Here is an 18,003-nt window from a genome sequence, read left to right on the forward strand (position 1 = left end):
GTGAGGCGGAGCGTGCTTGCAGACATGCTGCTGGGGCGCTGACTGCTCGCGGGCCTGGTTCTGAGCACTGGCTCGTATTATCTCATTTATTCCTCACAGCGACCCCATGGTGTACGTACTCTTACTGTCCTCACCGCACACACGAATAAACTGAGGCACAGAGGGGTTATGCCAGTTTCTAATGCCTGAGGTGTGCGGCTTGGTAGACAGGGAGTCTGGCTCAGACACTGTCTGCATCAGCGCCCCACGGTGGTGTCTCTTGGTGGCACAGGATGGAGGCGTCCTGGGCAGTGAACGAAAGTTCCCTCCTCTTGTACGTGTGTTCCTGCCTGAAGTCTAAATTATAAGGGGGTGTCCTTGCAGACCCCGCAGTAGTTTGGGAGACACCGTCCCATGAGCAGATCACGGTGCACAGGGTGTGAATTTAAAGACGGGGCACTGGTGCTGGGGGAGCAGCGTGGGTGGCGGAGGTGGAGTCCAGGAAGACTTCACAGAGGAGGTGACATTGGAGCTGACTTGAAAGGTGAATGGGAATGTTAGGCAAATAAGCCAGGGGGCAGCAGCTCTAACAGGGTGAGGGAGCTGGTGGGGGAAGGGGATGAAGCTAGAGAGGTGGGGGCAACACCCCCAGAGGGGCCTCCCTGCTTGGCTAAGCAGTGAGGAACCATCGAGAGGTTACACAGGGGTTAGAACCATGCCTCTGGGCTGGAAGGGTCAAAGAAGCCCAGGGGAGCTGCAGGGAGCCCGCAAGGGTTCTGGGCGGTGTCCAGGCAAGAGATGCCGGGGCCACCCGAGCCCTGCAGCCCCTCAAGGTGGGGGTGGTCTTGGTTCTTTTCTGCACCGACTTCCCTCGCGCACTGTTGGATTGTTCGGACGATCTCAGCAGTTTCCCGGAAAGCAGGGTGTTCCCAGCTTGCTGTGCTTCGGAGAAAAGGGGACAGAGGAAAGCAGGGATCAACCTGAGGGCCCAGCCGGAAGTGCCTGCAGACCTCTCCGGAAGTAGCAGTGTCGGGGGAGCCCTACCTGCATCCCTGCAGGAGACAGGGGGCCTATGTGGCCCAGCCCTGAGGGGCTAGTGCCTGGTACGGGGCGGGGGGGGTGCAGAACACTGTGCGTCAAGTCCAGAGACTGGGGCGCTGGTCTTTAATCCTCTGCTAACTTGCTGTGTGACTAGGGCAAGTCGCTTCACCTCTCTGGGCCTCGGTGCGTCTCTGAGTAGCATGGGGCAGAGGTGAGAAGGAACACCTGCCCTGCAGGTGTGTGTGAGAAGGGAAGGAGGTGAGGGATGTGACCTCACAGACTACAGAGGCCATGCCAGTGTGAAGACTTAGGACAGACGTGGCCTTTGCTTCTGGGGGCCATCACCGGAATGGGGAGACTGGTGCACCTGGAAAGGCCTCAGCCAAAGGGGCAGAGAAGACCCCTGGGGTGGACCCCTGAATCCGCTCCTATTCCCTACCACTTTGTGGCTTTGGGCTCTGTGGTGTTGGGCAGGTGGCTTCCCTCTCTGAACCTCAGGTCCCCACCAGGATGGACCTGCCTGGCAGGTCCAGCTATAAAGGGGGAGGGGGAGGAACATTCTAGGTGGGAGGTGGCCCAGGGGTCCAGCCCCTGACCTCACTGTCCCCTCCTTTCCTTGCTCTGCTCTTCCAGTGGGAACGCCTCTGGTTCGTGCTTCTCAGCTTCACCTTCGGCCTCACACTCACCTGGCTCTACTTCTGGTGGGAAGTCCGCAACGACTACGATGAATTCAACTGGTGAGTGGGGGGGGCGGGACACGGGGGCCTGGGCCCTGCTGGGCTGGCACTGGGGGGCTTTGGTTTGAACTGTCTCCCAGGCTGGCCCTCAGAGCTCTCTGTGTGGCTTTTGGGGACAGAGTCCTCTGGAAAGCACAAAGGCCCAGCGGGAGCTGAGACCGGCTGGGGAGAGCAGGGGACTCCTTCCTGGTGTGCTGTCATGGAAAACAGGAAAGGAGGACCTGGGCAGGGCTCAGCCGGGGTCTGGGGCCTCTGGACCTCATCGTAGACAAGAACCCCAAGGCCCAGAAAGACCAGGGCCTTGGCAGAGAAGGTGACCCCAGATCCCAGGTGTCCGAAATCCCTGAGCAAGACCTTGGGCAGCTGGCAGATGCTATGGTTCTAGGATAGCTCAGGGTCCTTTATGGGTACCAGCCTCGGGTCCAAGGGCAGGGCCATCCGCGGCTGGTACCTGGTACACACGGGTACCTGCTTCCTCACCCCCTCCATGGCCTGCCTTTGTCAGACAGTGAAAGGCATGGGAAGGGGAGCAAGTTCCCTGGGTTCTAGTGTGGAACTCCTCCATTGACAGGTGAGGAAACTGAGGCCCGGGTCACACAGGCAGTGGGAGCAGAGGTGGGGCTTGGAAGCCAGGCCTCTTCGCTCCCCATCCAGTGCTGTTTTCCTTCTGGTTAAAAGTTCAGCTCAGTTCAGTGTGACCGTGAGCACACTCAGTCGAGCCCCTGTTAGGCTCAGTTTCGTCCTCCAGAAAAGGGTAACTCCCCCCGCATCGGGTCTTTCTGAGGATGGAAGGAGATGATGGCCGTGGGAGGGCTCAGAGCTCCGCGGCACCCTCAGGGCTGCTTCCTGAGCTGGAGAGAGGCCATGAGGTGAGCATGTGGGATTTCAAGGACTCTGGGCTTCTGATGGGCTGTGGTTCTAGGATTCTGGGACGGTCCTGAGATGCCGTTAATGCGGTCTGGGCATCCACTCCCCTCTGCACGGCGAGCGGCTGTGGCCCCGCTATTAATGAGCACAATAAAGGATGTGCTGCTGTCCCCCGGCAGCCCGGCAAGATGAGCCTGAGTCCCAGAGGTGGCCTCTGGCCTTTATTAAATGCCATCAATCAGTCATTCATCCTCCCATGTATCCGAAGCACGGCACTGTAGAGAGTGAATGGAAACACTGCGTGCTGGCCCTCCACTGCAGACCTCGGACAGCTCTGCAGAACTGGAGCGCTGCTGCCTGGGAGATCATCGCGTCCACCCCCATCACATATGGATGGGGAAACTAAGGCCCAGAGAGGGCAGGACTCACCCACGGCCAAAGCCACTTAGTGCCAAAACAGTTTGAGGACCGTCTGAGGAGACTGAAGCTCAGAGAGGTTAAGTAGACTTTCTAAAGTCACACAGCAAGATGCAGGCTGATCTGGGACAGGGACTTGAACACGGCTGACCGTATCACGCTGTCCACAGAACGACCTCAGAGAGTGAGCGCCCTGTCACTGGGCCATTCAAGCAGAGTGCCTGCCCTGTTAGAAAGGCTGCAGGGGGAAGGCCTGCCTGGGACTTAGGGATGGCCTGAAGACCCGTAGCTCCCTCAGCCTGTTACTGCAGTTTCTTGGAGTCCGTGCTGGGATTCAGGAGACCCTGGCCCGGCCCTCCTGGTCTCGACAGTGTCTGCGGATCGTTCACGCAGTGAGAGGACGTGAGTGAGAAGCCGGTGGTTGGGGCTGGGTACGGAGAGCCAGGGAGGGGCTGTATGAGCTGTTGCTATCCAGAAGGGCTCCCTGCCAAAAGTGAGAGACAAGTGTCACCAAAACATCTTTCGGAAGTCCTTCCCAAGGAGCGGGTCCTGCCCCTCTTTGGGCCTCAGCGTTTCCAGCTGTACGGTGAGAGGAGTGCATTCAGTTGTCTTCTAAGCAGATTTTCCCCTGGAATCTGAGGATGAGGGCCAAGGGAGGGTGCAGGAGAGGGCAGGTGCCCCAGAGTGTCCTCCTGGCGTCCCCGCCCAGCCCCCTGCCCAGGCCTGGTGCTGGCTCCCATTCTCTCATTACCCTGAGCCTCAGTGTCCCCAGCTGTCCAGGGAGGATGCGGGTGTTTCACGTCTTTCTGGAGACCAATTAAGCGGCAGCTATCGGGAGCCTTAAAAAGTTCATTTCCTTTGGCCCTGTAATTCTATTTGTAGGAGCCTATCCTAAGAAAATAATAACACAGAAAGCTATGTGCAAAATTTCCTTTTTTGTGTTCATTTATAAGAGTGAATCATTGGAAACTGTTTTCATTAGTAGAAAGTTGGCTACATATGGCACATTAATTCAGCAGACCACATGGCTGTTCGAAAGGCCCGTTTCCTTGGGATTTTTACTGACATCAGTAAATTCTTGCGTTAATAACGAGAACAGAATTGATTGAGTGCTTACCATGTGCCTTGTCTCACTTCGTGCTCAGCAAGCCCTGTGAAGGGCACTTTGTTCTCTCTGTCCTATAGAAGAAGAAATGGAGGCTCAGAGAAGTCAGGGATGACAGCTGATCAATCCTAGGACCCCCAAATTTTCACATTTTAGCATCGAAATGGAGATGAATGTCAGAGTCAGTGGCATCCTGGACTCAGGGAAGCCTGTCCCCTCTGCAGGGTCCTGCAGGCCAGTAAGAGGCAGAGTGGGGATTGGAACCCTCTGCGCCCCCCTCCGAAACCAAGCTGAGCACGTGCTGGACGTGGCAGGCTCCTGGCTTTGCTGGTCTACAAATACATAAAACCAGGAGAAACCCACCGGAAGGACCACCTGCAGAGTCTTGGTGATGGTTCCTTCTGGGCTGTAGAATTACGGTGAATTGTTGTTTTCTTCTTTATGCCTCGTGGCCTGCCCGGGTGTCCGCCGTGAGCCCCGGACAGGCCTGCCTGGGGAGCATGGAAACCGTGACGGCGTTGCTGAGCGGTGCCGGGCCTGGTCGCTGAGTCTGGCTGTGAGAGCGGACGGCCCGTGGGCCCCGGGGAAGCTCCGGGTGCGGGTCTGACGTCTTCCCCTCCCGGCAGGTACCTCTACAACCACATGGGCTACTGGAGCGACTGGTCCGTGCCCATCCTCGTGACCACCGCTGCGGCCTTCACCTACATCGCGGGCCTCCTGGTACGTGGGGCTGTCCCGGAGGGCGGGCGGCCCTGCTCCGAGGGGGAGGGAGAGCCACCCTGGTCGAAAAGGGGGAAGCTGGCTTTTCCCAGGGCCGCTCAGCCTCCTGCACCGTTATGGCTTGGTCTCCTTTAAGGTGGGAGGTCATCTTGCTCTTGCCCCATCCTGGAACGTTTTCCTCCTGACCCAGTGAGAGCCATCTTGCTGTTAGGGCCCACTGTAGACTGTCTCTTCCAGAAGCTTCTGCTTTGGTTCCTGCTCCCAATTCTCTACTCCCTCAGACGGGTCAGTCCCCATGCTGGACTGGGGGCTCTCAGGGGACTGGGCCCAAGTTGGCTTCAGAATCCTAGGGCCTCGAACCCCCAACACACTCACTGGGCAACCCAAGTGCAGCAGGGCCCAGTGAGCTCTCGAGGGAGAAATAGAGGAGGAGGAGCCTAGAGGCCTAGAATCATCTGGGAGGTGGCCAGGCTTGGGCCGGGGCATTCCCATGGAGGGTTTGTTGACGGCTCCGAGCCAGGCCCAGAGCAGCAGTGGGCAGCAGGGTGTCTGGGAACGAGCAGAAACCTTCAGGTCACACGTGGCCCCTGACCGTCCCCTGCGGGTCCCTGCTGCAGGTCCTGGCACTATGTCACATCGCCGTGGGGCAGCAGATGAGCCTGCACTGGCTGCACAAGGTAAGGCGCCTCCGCGGGGCTGGGGGGAGGGAGACGGGGCTGCAGGCCCAGCAGCAGGGGAAGAGCTTGGACGCCCCGTCCCTGCTCCTCGGAAGGAGGCCATTCTCCCTCTGGGTCACCGCGACAGTTGTTCCAGCAGCTACCGGAGTACTCGCTCCGCACCCGCTCTCATACGCTGGCCTCTGCTAACCCGTTGGACCCTCACGGTAGCCCTGTGATGTGGGTAGTGCTATCATCCCATCTTGCAATTGGGAAAACTGAGGTTCAGCGAGGTTAAGAAAGTTGCCCAGGGTCTCCCACTTAATAAGATCCTAGCTCCGTAGCCGCTGACTGGCCAGCACAGGTCACAGCCGCAGCCCCCTCCCCTCCTCGTTCTTCCATGAGCCCCCATTGTGAAACTCAGCCCGCTGATGTGACTCCCAACTCAGAGCCCTTCCCACCACTCCCCTTGCTCCCAGGGTGACCCCACCTCCCCGACGCCAACACCTCCCAACTGCTGTATGGGACGGTCACCTCAGCTGCTGCAGTACGAGACAGCCCAGGCCCTCCCAGCACCGCTGCCTCTTCTCCGCCTTACCTCTTCGCTCTGGCCCTCCCTTTCTTCTCCTTGGGACTCCTTCCTTGGTTCGCCTCCCCTACCACAGGCTATTCAAGATCCCCCGGCCCTGGCGGGCTCCCCCGCCACAGTCCTGAGCGGCTGTGCTGTCCTCTTCCGCCTGGCTCCCCCACCCGTTTCCCCATCTGGGAGCTCCTTGCAGGCCAGATTGGCTTTGCCCACCTCCGTGCCCCCAGCGCCCCGCTCAGGACTGGGCCCCTACACACATTCCGAGCCTCAGCGCTTGCGTGGTTCATTGCACGCGTGGTTGCTGAATGTATGTGGCCGATGCCTGCCCTTGCTGGGGTGTCAGTGGGCATGGGGTGTGGCACAAAGCGGATCGAGAGCCCCTGGTTCCCCAGAGCACGTGGGCCTTGGAGGGAGGCTGGGCATTTCTTTTTTCCCAGAGGTCGGAGTGAGCATGCTGTTTTGGAAGGGGCAGAAATGTACAGAAGTACCCATGAGCCCGTGAGAAGGGTGCAGAGTGACAAGGGGAGGGGCTCACTTCCTGCTAGAAGGGGGACGAGGGGCAGGAACCAGAAGAAGGGTGGGGGGCAAGGAGCTGGGGCTGGGCAGAGTGGCAGGGGCCAGTGGGCATCCAGGGGCCCTCCAAGGTCAGGTGCTGGGGAGTCAGACCCAGGGGACTGAAGTCTGAGAGGAGTGAAGACCTACCGGCAGCCTTCCCCCCTTCCTCCTGCCTGTCACTCTATCCTGAGGTCTCCTCCGGGCTTCTGAAGTCCCCCCACGAGGCACTTTCTTCTCCCGGCCGGGCAGCTGACACTTGAAAGAACGGTCCCAGCCGGTGCGCCAGATGGGGCCACTGTGGTCACCTCCTTGGGCTCATGCCTGCTTCTCAGCAGGCCAGGTCGCACCTGCTTGATCCTGGTGGAGAGGCCTTCGGAGGCACGGAGCCAGCCCGGGTAGCAGATCAGTACAGGGAGTCGTCCCCTGGGGCTGGAAGGATCAGATCCCTTCAGGCGCACCACGGCCAGCTCCGGGGGCGCCAGTCCTGCCTTCCTCTCCCTTCGGTCCCCTCCCGCGAGATCTCAGCGTGAGCAAGGTCTTTCTAGGCAGAGCTGATCTGTAGCTGGACCTGCTGCACGGGGAGGGAGGGAGTTCCTGGGGGCTGGGAGGATTGAAGCAGGGGCGGGAAATTCTGCTGTTCTGCTGCAAAGATTCTGTCACTTGATTCTAAGATTCTAAAGACTCCTATTCTTTCTGTTTTAACCAATGTTTGACCATCTGATACATTGACACGGTTCAAAATTAAAAAGGAACTACAAAGTATGCAATGTAAATCTCCCTGCTATCTTCCCAGAGATATTTTAAGTGCGTGCAAATATACATGCACATTTCCTATTCGCCTCCTTTCCCCACAAGTACTAGCCTGCTCCCTCTTCTGCACCTTGGCAAAACCAGGGCTCCTTGCCCTTCGTGCACTGAGAGCGTCGCCATCGGCGTCCACCCCTCGCCCCGGCCCCACCCGCTCATCCCTGGTCCCCGTGGCTGATGGGGCTCCCTGACATCCCCGCGTGCTCATTTCGTTGCCAGCACAGCGTGGCGGCGGGCTGGGCGGGGAAGTGTGCGGTAAAGAGCGTCACTTTCACTCGTTCTTGCCACGTAGCCTCCTTGACCAGTGCCACCGATCCACGCCCCACAGTCTGGGCATAAGTAACGCCCTCGCCAGAAAGCGGTCACCGATTTCTTGACTTTGGCCAATCCGACGGGGGAAGATGCCGCTAGTTTAAGGCACATTTCCCTCTCGATGAGTTCGACTCGGAGTTCGACTCACCGTCTTCCACGTGCTGGAGTCCTTTACATTTTCTTTTTTGTAAACGGTCTCGTCCTCTTTTTTTGTCCTTTTTGCAATGGGATTTGCTTTTTGCTTATTAATGTGCAGGAGTGCTTTAGAGATTCGGAAAATTAGCCCTTTGGCTGATGAGCTGCAAATAATTCTTCCTAATTCATCTCTCAACTGGGCTTGTATTTTTGCCATAAGAACTTTTTTATTCCTCAGGGTGTGAATGTGTCAACTCTTTGATGTCTCCCGGGGTTTGTGTCAGACTTAGAAAAGTCTTTCCCAGAAAAAATCTCTCTGCCGTTATCACTTGGTAACTGTAGGTTTTTACTTTTTTTTTTTTTTAACATTTACCTTTTTTGTCTTTCTAGAATTTATGTGGGGGCATAGTGTGATCTTTGTTCTTTTTTAGATGGCTTCCCAGGTCCCGACTCTCTGTTCAGTAATCCATTCCTTCCCTCTAATTTGAGATGACACTTTTTATATTAGACTAATTTTTTTAGTGTATTTAGATCTGGGGGCGCCTGGGTGGCTCAGTCAGCTAAGCACCTGACTCTTGATCTTGGCTCAGGTCTTGGTCTCAGGGTCGTGAGTTCAGGCCCCACAATGGGCTCCACGCTGGGCAAGGAGCCTACTTAAAAAAAAAAAAAAAAAAAAAAAAAAAGATCTGTTTCTGAGCTTTTTACTTCCTTCCACTTATCTCTCTGATCTCATGCCAGTGTTGTACTGCTTTACCTACAACAGTTTGAGGTTTTAATCAGTATCTTTATTTTGAGAGTCTCTGGTTCCCCGGGGTCATGAGTAGGGCGGGCCACAGGACAGAGGCGCCCAGGATGGTGCGGAGAGGGAGCCATTTGGGGCGGGCAGGGTACTGTGAGCAAATCTGGGTGTCCACTTGGGGACCTTCCCCCTTCCTCCCCGGTCCTCCCAAAGGTTCTGTTTCCCAGAAACAGGAGCCAAGTCCAGGGGCCCAGAAGGTAAGAAGGTCGAAGTGTGCTTGGGGCTTGCCAGTAAGCAGGAGGCCCTTTCCCTGAGGTGCCCCCCTTCTCACCCCACCCACCACTCCAGAGTCGGCTCGGCCCACTGCTGTGAGGGGCTTGGATCACAGATCCCACCTCCTCAGGCTGTTCCCCGTCCTGGCACCGGTCAGACCCCACTGCCCCCATCTGTGGCCTCGCCTGACTCCTCTGCGCACAGCGGCAGCAGCCCCCAGCCCGGGGCCTGCCTGGAGGAGGCATCCGCTAGTGACCTGAGCTGCGGCCCAGGGAGGAGGATGGGGCACCGCACACCCCACCACCAGTTACCGAGTGAGCTGGGGCCGGTTCTGTGCTTCTGCCCCCAGCGAGGCCCCCGCAGCGCCTCTGGGTGCCATCCCACCACGTTCCCTCCAGCAGCACTCCCTGGGGATTCGGACTTCCCCACACACAACCAGCCCGGGCTCCCCGGTGCTTCCTGGTGTCTGGCCCCGTCCGTCCAGCTGCAGCTCAGGAAGGCACACTCGTGCCAGGCGCGGCTCATTGCGGTCGCCGTGGCCATCGTGTCCTCGGCACTGTCCACACGGCATGTCGTTTACTGCTGGTCATAGTCGCGTTCATTCGGGATTCTGGCCGCTTTTTCAAACTCTACCACTAACATCCAGGAGGCGTTTACTACCTGGGTGCCAACCACCGTGCTTACTAGCACGCCACCTCTCTCCCCCTCGGCCCCACACCCCTTTCAGGCGGACACTCACTCTTCCCGTTGCGCAGCCCAGCAGACTAGCCTCTCCCATAGGGCCGCAGAGCTGGGGTCTGACGGAAGGGTGGGACGTCTGGGGCCCCGCACCCTGGCCAACCATGGGCCATGTGGACTGCAGAGCCCCGCAGAGCCCCGCATGCAGCCGCCCCGTGAGGCCGCCGCGCGGCCCCTCCGCAAGGCTGTCTTGCAGCCCCTCGCTGCACGGACGGGCTGCCTGTGCCCTCCGTCCCTCCCGCTGTCCCCGCAAGCCACAGCCACCTGTGCAGAACACCCAAGACCACTTTCACAGGAGCAGAACGGGCCGTCGCCGGGCCTTCTGGGTGGGCTCTATCCTTTCCGGTCAGATTTGAGCAACAGTGGTCATGCTGGGCATCGGTGCTGTTATTGTGGCTTCAGGAGACGGGGTGGGGGGACCCCACAGACACTGAATGCCGCAGTAACACTGCTGAGAGCCATGGTTGCCACGACAGCAACGGCAAGACTCGGAGAGAATAACAATTTCAACTGCGTTAGGATTATGGGAAATTGGTGTTATTGCACGTCTTTCCACTAGCAGTTAAATGTAGTAAGACTGTCAGAAGCAACCCTTCAGAGACCTTTGCTGTGCCCAGGGCCTGCCTGGAGGGGGCAGCGGTGGGAGGGGGGGCAGGGAGCCCGTGTGTGGAGGGGGGATTCTCAGGGACAGGGACGGCGAGCACACTCCTTGGCCCCCCTCCACTGCCGGGTGACGTCCCAGAAAGAGCAGGACCTCTGAGACAGGCAGGAGGGAGCTTGCTTCGGGATCTGCCCCCCCCCCCAGAGCTGCACGGCAAGCAAGCCCTTCTGCTGAGCCGTTTCCCGGCGTGTCAAATCAAGCTGATCATGTCCTCACCTGGGACGTTTGAAGAATAAACACGAGGAAAGCCGAACATCTCTCCCCTGCCCCGGGCACACAGGCCCTCTGTCTACCCGTGTCTCTCCCCTTCTCGTGTCCCCCCCGCCAGTCTGTTACAGCCCATGAAGGCCCCCACCATCTCAGCCTTATTACTGCCTCGTATTACGGGAACACTCTTTTCCAGGCTGATGGGCTGGAATGACAAACCTCCAAAGGAAAACTTGATCCCAGGCAAGAACGAATCTTCCCTGCCTGGCAGGGAACGAAGGGGGACCGAGCGCTTGCTGCCCTCACCACCCGAGCCCGTTCAGCTGGGTGGGGGGGGGGCTCGCAGAAGGCTGCTGCCTCTAGAAAAGGCACCGCAGGAAGAGAAGGGGGGCAGTGGGGAGACAGCTTGCAGCAGCAGCGGGGCAGGGCGTGGTGGCCTTGACTGGCCCCTTACGGAGGGGGGCGGTTGGGGGGAGAGGTGTGACCTGAGCATTAAGGTGCCAGGCTTGGCAGTGAGGGGAAGGTGGCTGGAGTGGGGGAGGCGTTGAGGTGGGGGGCTGGGGGCTGAGTAGTCAGAAACCAGGCTTCACTTAGTTTTGGGGGAGCACCTTGCATCGCATCTACCCCGAAGCTGTCTGTCCTGTAGAGGTTCTATCTCGTCTCCCTGGGAGTCACGCTCCTTGCTTTCTCCAGGAGGCAGCTCAGTAGGAACCCCCCCCCCCACACACACACAGTAGAAGCTGGAAGCTCGGAGGGGGGTGCTGGGAGCAGGCCTGGGTAGCGGGACGGTGGGGCAGAACCCCCCCTCGCTTCTGCTTGCTTCAACCTTGGGGGCTACCCGCTCTTGCAGGGGACCTGGCTCCGCAGCCTTCTGCCCCCGTGGCCTGGACAAGGCACCCTTCACCCCAAGGGCTGCTGGCAGGGCTAGGAGAGGCCTTTAACGTGACCAGGTGGGCCCGGGAGAGGTCCCCACTGGCCGAGTGTCTTCCTTCCTCACGCCCTCGGTGGGGCTGAACCCTGGGCCACCTCCCCCGGCTTCCTCCCACCTTCTCTCCAGCCTCCTTTCTATTCTCTTGAGGTCCGCCTGCCTCCTCCTGCCTCTGTCCCTCACTGTCCCTTTCCAGCCATCTCTGGCTCTCTTTCAGTCGTGCCTCTTTCCCGCTTCCCCACCTCCCTGCTTCGTGGGTCTCTCCTGCACTCTCCATTCCTCCCTGTGTCCGTCTGTCAGCCTCTCCCGCTGCCTCTGCCCCCCTCTCTCTGACATAGCGGGGACACTCGGGCTGTCTGGGCACATCCGCTCTGACCCTCTGTCTGCTGACTCTTCCCCTTCCAGATAGGGCTGGTGGTCATCCTGGTGTCCACGGTGGTGGCCATGTCGGCCGTGGCCCAGCTGTGGGAGGACGAGTGGGAGGTGCTGCTGATCTCCCTGCAGGTGAGTGGTGGGGGACGTGGGGTGCTGGGCAGCTGCCTCCGCAGCACCTTCCAGACCAGGCAGGCTTTTTGTCGCTCACGTCTCTCCAAAGGCCCAGAGGGGGCAGAGAGCGGTCTAGGTCACTTAGCCAGTCAGAGCCGGGTGGGGGGCTACAGCTCGGGGTTTCTGCACCCCAAGTTTCCTCCATGGAAAAATGGAGACAGAGTTGCCTGCTCCATGGGTAGAGACAGGCTGTCAGGATGTTGGTGACCAGAGGGTGTGGGCGTGGCTGGGAGCCAATGGTCCCTCTCGCCCCTTCCCACACACAAGGGCACAGCACCATTCCTGCACGTGGGGGCCCTGGCCGCCATCACCGCGCTCTCCTGGATCGTGGCGGGACAGTTCGCCCGGGCTGAACGGTCCTGTAAGTATGACTGCCTTCCGAGTACCCAAACCGGCTTGTCCTGCCCTCACTTGGACCTCACCTAGATGGCCTGGGGATAAGGTGTCGCTCTCAGCGTGGGGGTTCCACTGAGGGCTGCAGCCCCGGTCAGCCCTGCATGTTTCCTCCTCTGTGCACCTGTCTGTGTGGGAGTTTGAAGTCAAGCTCACCTTCCCAGCGAGAATGGGGGCTGCCCGTGGTGCAGAGTCCCCGCAGAGCATCTGGGTCCTGACAGGTGGAGGGAAGAGAGGTCCAGCACCCCCCCACCCCCAACCTGCCAAGGGTTCATGGGTGGGCATCTGGGAGCCACAGGGCTCACCAGGCAGCCTCACTCACGGCCCATGTCTGCAGCCTCCCAGATGGCCATTCTCTGTACCTTCTTCGCCATGGTGTTTGCCTTCTACCTGGCGCCTCTCACCATCTCCTCTCCCTGCATCATGGACAAAAAGGACCTGGGCCCCAAGCCAGCCCTCATCGGCCACCGCGGCGCCCCCATGGTGAGTGCCACCTGAGGGTCCTAACAGCAGGGTGGGGTGGAACTGCCATTCTGGGAGAGACAGGCCAAGACCTATCTCCTTGTAGAGAGGACCTTGTAGGGAAAGGGATATAATAAGCATAGTGTAGTAATAGCAATAATCTTTAGCCATTTTGGAGGGTATCTGGGAAGAACTGGTGGAAACACTGGGGAGCTTAGATGGGACTGAATCCTGAAGTGTCCTGAAGGCATCTTGCTAAAAAGATTTAACTTTTATCCTGAGGGCCCTAGAAAGATGCAGGAGGGCTTCAGGCCGGGACCAGACCCGGCCAGTTGTGGGTTGGGAAAGCCCAGGAGAGAGAGGTGCCAGGTGTGGGGAGAACAGCAGGGCCCTGGGATGCAAGAGGCAGCAGAAGCACCTTCCAGACTGTGGGGGGCGGAGGGGACTGGTGCGGCTCAGAGCCCACTGCTAAAGGGAAGGTAGCTGAATGGGGTTGAACTGGAGAAGAAGAAGTCAGAGTCCTGTGACCCCACAGGAGACCTTCCACTTGAGAAGATGGCTTCAGAGCCATGCTCCCTCGGCCTTTTGGCGGCTGTGGGAGCCTGGACCAATCCCTGTCTGCTCTGTGCTGGTTTCCTCATCTTGTGTCCTGGGCTAATGAGTGTCTGCGCCGGTGGGCCATGTGAAGCAGGACTTAGCACGTGTGAAGTGCCCAGATATGAGCCTGGTGCACAGAAAGTAAGAGGTAGACATTCCTGCTTTCTGGGGCAGGCCCTCTCCCTTCTCTGGACCAGAGGTTCCTTCTCCAAGAACCCCTTGAACTTGTGTTCTTAGCAGAGGCAGTACCACTTCCAACCTCCAGGGGGCGCTCGAGGACTTCGTGAGAGCTTTTTCTTGGTTTCTGTAGTGATTAAGAGTGCCATGATGGCATTGAATTTCAGGGTAGTCAAGGTGGCCTCACAAAGTAACTTGTAAAAGGAGGTGTTGAGTCTGATGGGGCTGTGAATCACCGTTAGGTTCTTCCCTACTCCCTGTGCCCATTTTCTAGATAAGATTCAGACACCTGTGCCCAAGCTGGACCCTGGTGCCCTCCCAACATACCCTTTGCTAGTCCCAGCACCTCCTGGAGGAAACCAACTGGAAAGGCCATGGCTTTGGAGTCTGGAATCTGGATTTGGGGTCCAGTTTTACCCAATGTTGCCTGTGTGTCTCGGGGGGTCACCAGTCCCCTCTGAGCCTTATGCCGCAAACTCTCATGAGTATAACTTAGAAATACAGCCTCTGCAGGTGGGTGGGGCCCAAGATGACAGCACCTCGTCCGTCCAGGACCCAGATTACCCACCCCGCCTGCCCTGGAGGCCAGGGGACAAACTTGTGCGCTGAAGGGGTGGTGCTAAGCCAAGGGTGGCCCCAGCATGGATCATTTTTTAGTAGGAAAAATTTCGATTATTCATAGAAGTTGCAAGAATGGTATAAGGAATCCTAGAACGAAGAATAGTATAATGACTCCAAGACCACCTTCAACATGTCAGTACTCTTGCCGTTCTTGTTTCATCTGTCTCCTTTTCTTTTCTGCTGCAATATTTTATTTTTAAGATTTTTAAAAAAGATTTATTTATTTTAGAGAGAGAGCACAAGGAAGAGGGACAGAGGGAGAGAGAATCCCAAACAGACACGGCACTGAATGTGGAGCCAGATGCGGGGCTCGATCCCACAACCCCAAGATCACGACCTGAGCTGAAACCAAGAGTCAGATGCTCAACTGACTGCACCACCCAGGCGCTCCTATTTTAAGATTTTTTTAAAAGTTTATTTATTTAAGCAATCTCTACACCCAACATTAGGTTCAAACTCTGGACCCGAGATCAAGAGCTGCATGCCTAGGGCACCTGGGCGGCTCAGTCGGTTGAGCACCGGACTCTCGGTTTTGGCTCAGGTCATGATCTCATGCGTCGCGGGATCAAGCCCCAGGCTGGGCTACCCTCTACCCTCGGCATGGAGTCTGCTTGGGGTTCTCTCCCTCTTTCTCTCCCTCTGTTCCTCCCTCACAATGCTCTGGTGCACGCATTCTCTCTCTCTCTCAAAAATAAATAAAATCTTAAAAAAAAAAAAAAAGCTGCATGCTCCATAGACTGAGGCAGCCAGGCACCCCTCTGCTGTGGTATTTTAAAGCAAATCCCAGACGTCCAGACATCATATCGTTTTGCCCACACATATTTCAGGATATATCTCTAATCCATAAGACTTTTTTTGTTCTAATATAATGACATCTACAATGCTGCTGTTACACCCAACCAAATTAATAATTTTTTAATATTATCTAATGTTGAATCCATGTTTAGTCTTCCTTTGTTATCTCAAAGATACCTTTTTATAGTTGAGTTGTTAAAAATCAGGATCCGAATGGGGTCCACTTGGTGCATCTGGCTGACATGTCTTCCAAGCATCTTTCGGTATATAGCAGTCCCCCTCCCTTTTTCCCATATGCTGTTTATTTGTCAAAGAAACTGAGTCATTTGTCCTGCAGAATGTCCCACGTTGTGCATCTGGCTGATTGCGTCCTCGAGGTGGCTGCTGAGGGGCTGGCCCGCGTGTCTGGCACAGCCCCCGGGTGTCACGGTGGCTGCACGTGTATCGGTGTCCACACCTGCGTGTATCACGGCCTCTGGAGCCACACATGTGTGTGCGACAAGCCCAAGTGCACACTGCTGTCTCGGAGACGGTGTCCGTGTGCCCTTGGGGATATGGCTCCTATATGGGTGCACCTGTGTGTGTGTGTGTGTGTGTGTGTGTGCTCTTTAACGTTTGGTCAGACTAACGCCAGCGCTGGAACTCTGAACCACAGTGGCCTGCCCTTGTGACAGCCGTCCCTCCCATACACACTCAGAATGCCACTTGGGCTTAGGCCTGAGGCAGGTAGGGATTAAGAATTCGCCCTGAGATCCTCTGTGCTTCCTGGAGCCCTCCTGGGGTCCCCAGGCTGGCCAGGGAGGGCTAGGTTTCCATGGCTCTTTCTCCAAGAGGCCAGCACCTACCCCAGGGAGACCTGCGTTTATAAAGCCTCTGCCCTTCCCCATCACTTCTCGGCTCCCCAAGGGTCTTTGTAGCCCCTGCTGTGCTCCTTTGTGTCTCCCCACAGTCTACGTTCTGCAGCCTCAGCCCACAAGGGAGCTGTGGCACCTCTTAGGTGGTCACCTGTGAGAGGCCTGGCCACAGGACATGTAGAGGCGAGACAGGCAGGAACCCCACTGAGTCTTCGCCTGTCTCTAATCCCTCTGTGGCCCTGTCCTGCCTCTGGGTGGGGCCTCACACCGCCCACCTGACTGGGAGAAGGGAGCCACGTCCCCCAAAGCACTCTGCCCCAGGGCAAGGGGAAGAAAGGAACTCAGTTATAGAGACTGCTGCTGTCTCTTATCTCACCTATGAGCTTGATACCACTAGCCTGTTCATAGCTAGAGAAGCCAGGGTGCAGAGGAGGTGAGCAGGACATGGGAATCGTTTCTTCTCAGCCCCACAGCCCTTGCCGTGCCAGGCTGCCTCCCAGAGGAAGGGGATGTGTGGGAGCGGCATGGCCAGAGGGAGAGACGATGGGCACGAGTGTGAGGGAATGAGATCAGCCATAGGAATCCCTCGCAGCCCATCCCTTCACTGCCAGACCTCCCTTCCTCTTCCAGCCCACACTGCGCTGAGTCCTAGCCCAACCCTTGGTGTGGTGGTGACCCCCAGTGGTGGCAGAGGGTATGACAGAGTCTTCAGACCAGAGAGCAAGGGAGGGAGACTTGGAACTCTGACTCTCCCAACTGGAAGGACCCAGTGAATTTGGAAAACACTGAATATGCAGCCCCCAAAGGGAAAATGGGGAAATGGAGTTTCATGGGAGAAAAAGATGCTCTGATGGTCACAGAGCTAGTTTATGGCAGGGCCAAGACTAGAAGCAGGACCTGATGTGTATGCGATAGGATTAATAGTTACTTATTAAGCACTTCCTGCGTATCAGGCAACATGTTGGGGGCTTTTAATCCATGTAACAGTCTAGGGGATGGTCTCATGTCTGTATAGATGAGAAAACTGGGCTCCCTGTGGAAACTCTGCCGTCCTGCATACCTTCTCCTCTCCCTCGGGGATCTCACCCAGACCCAGGGTATAACGAGCTTGCAGCCCCAGCCCAAGACTGCCACAAGGCAGAGGACTGTATAAAAGCCCTCGCTTTTATATACATCAACGCTAACCACCCCTGCCTCCCCACCCCCTCCCCAAAAAAACCTGTAAGGCAGGCATGATTAACAGATGAGGAAACCGAGCCTCAGGGGAGCTGTGTGGGTGCCCAGGGTCCCAAAGCTACTGCCTGGAAGAGTGGGAACTAGAACCAGGCCTACTGCAGCCTCCCAACACGGAAGGTTCTACACTGGCTGGGGAGGTATACATCAGCTAAATCTTGGCTCTCCCCTCCTGCCCAGCTGGCCCCAGAGCACACGCTGATGTCCTTCCGGAAGGCCCTGGAACAGAAGCTGTATGGGCTACAGGCTGATGTCACCATCAGGTAGGTGTGGGGGTTGGGAGGACCACGACACCCCTCACCCCTGCCACATCCACATCCGGGACTCTGCTGGAGGAACCCTGGGTCCCAGAGCCTCAGACATGGGAGGGCCAAAGCTTGGATTATCCACTGCAGGGCCCACACCCTGTCTGTGCCAAATGCCAGGCTATAAAATAGGGAAATGACTAGATGCTCTTGGTTCAAGCAGGGGTGGGGGAGCGGGACCTGGAGGCCTGCCACAGCTCCAGGTGAAGGAAAGACTAGATCTACATGGCTCAGCAAGACGGGGCTCGAACACGGATAAGTGAAATACGCACACTGCAGAGCGACAGAGTCACTGTGATGTCAATTATCTTTTAATTCGAAGGCCACATAAAATGATTTCTGTGTTCTCAACATGTAGATTTTAAAAGTATCTATTCGTACCAATCTCACAACAGATTACCTCTGAGAAGGGGAAAGAGGCGGGGCCGTGACGTCTGTTTACACAGGCGGTGTAGTGCGTGAATACGGGCACCACGCATGGGAGGTTCCAAGTGTAGACATCACTGTTAGATAACCCATCATTCCCAGGGTAGCTATCACAGAACCGTGTGTTCGTC

At 57.3% G+C, this 18,003-nt stretch overlaps 1 protein-coding gene across 6 annotated transcripts in view; it reads left to right on the forward strand.

Moving 5' to 3' along the window:
* The window catches only part of GDPD5 (glycerophosphodiester phosphodiesterase domain containing 5), a 111,251-nt gene that overhangs the window by 82,983 nt on the left and 10,265 nt on the right, over window positions 1-18,003 (forward strand). For all 6 annotated transcript variants that reach the window (XM_048217335.2, XM_044390900.3, XM_057316690.1 and 3 more), the window contains 7 exons: window positions 1,654-1,757; window positions 4,773-4,866; window positions 5,484-5,543; window positions 11,869-11,967; window positions 12,277-12,370; window positions 12,740-12,885; window positions 17,322-17,404. In XM_048217335.2, the coding sequence (XP_048073292.1) occupies window positions 1,654-1,757; window positions 4,773-4,866; window positions 5,484-5,543; window positions 11,869-11,967; window positions 12,277-12,370; window positions 12,740-12,885; window positions 17,322-17,404 (680 nt within the window). The remainder of the gene's footprint in view (window positions 1-1,653; window positions 1,758-4,772; window positions 4,867-5,483; window positions 5,544-11,868; window positions 11,968-12,276; window positions 12,371-12,739; window positions 12,886-17,321; window positions 17,405-18,003) is intronic.

This window comes from Ursus arctos, unplaced genomic scaffold, assembly GCF_023065955.2.
Source record: "Ursus arctos isolate Adak ecotype North America unplaced genomic scaffold, UrsArc2.0 scaffold_22, whole genome shotgun sequence".
Lineage (NCBI taxonomy): Eukaryota > Metazoa > Chordata > Mammalia > Carnivora > Ursidae > Ursus > Ursus arctos.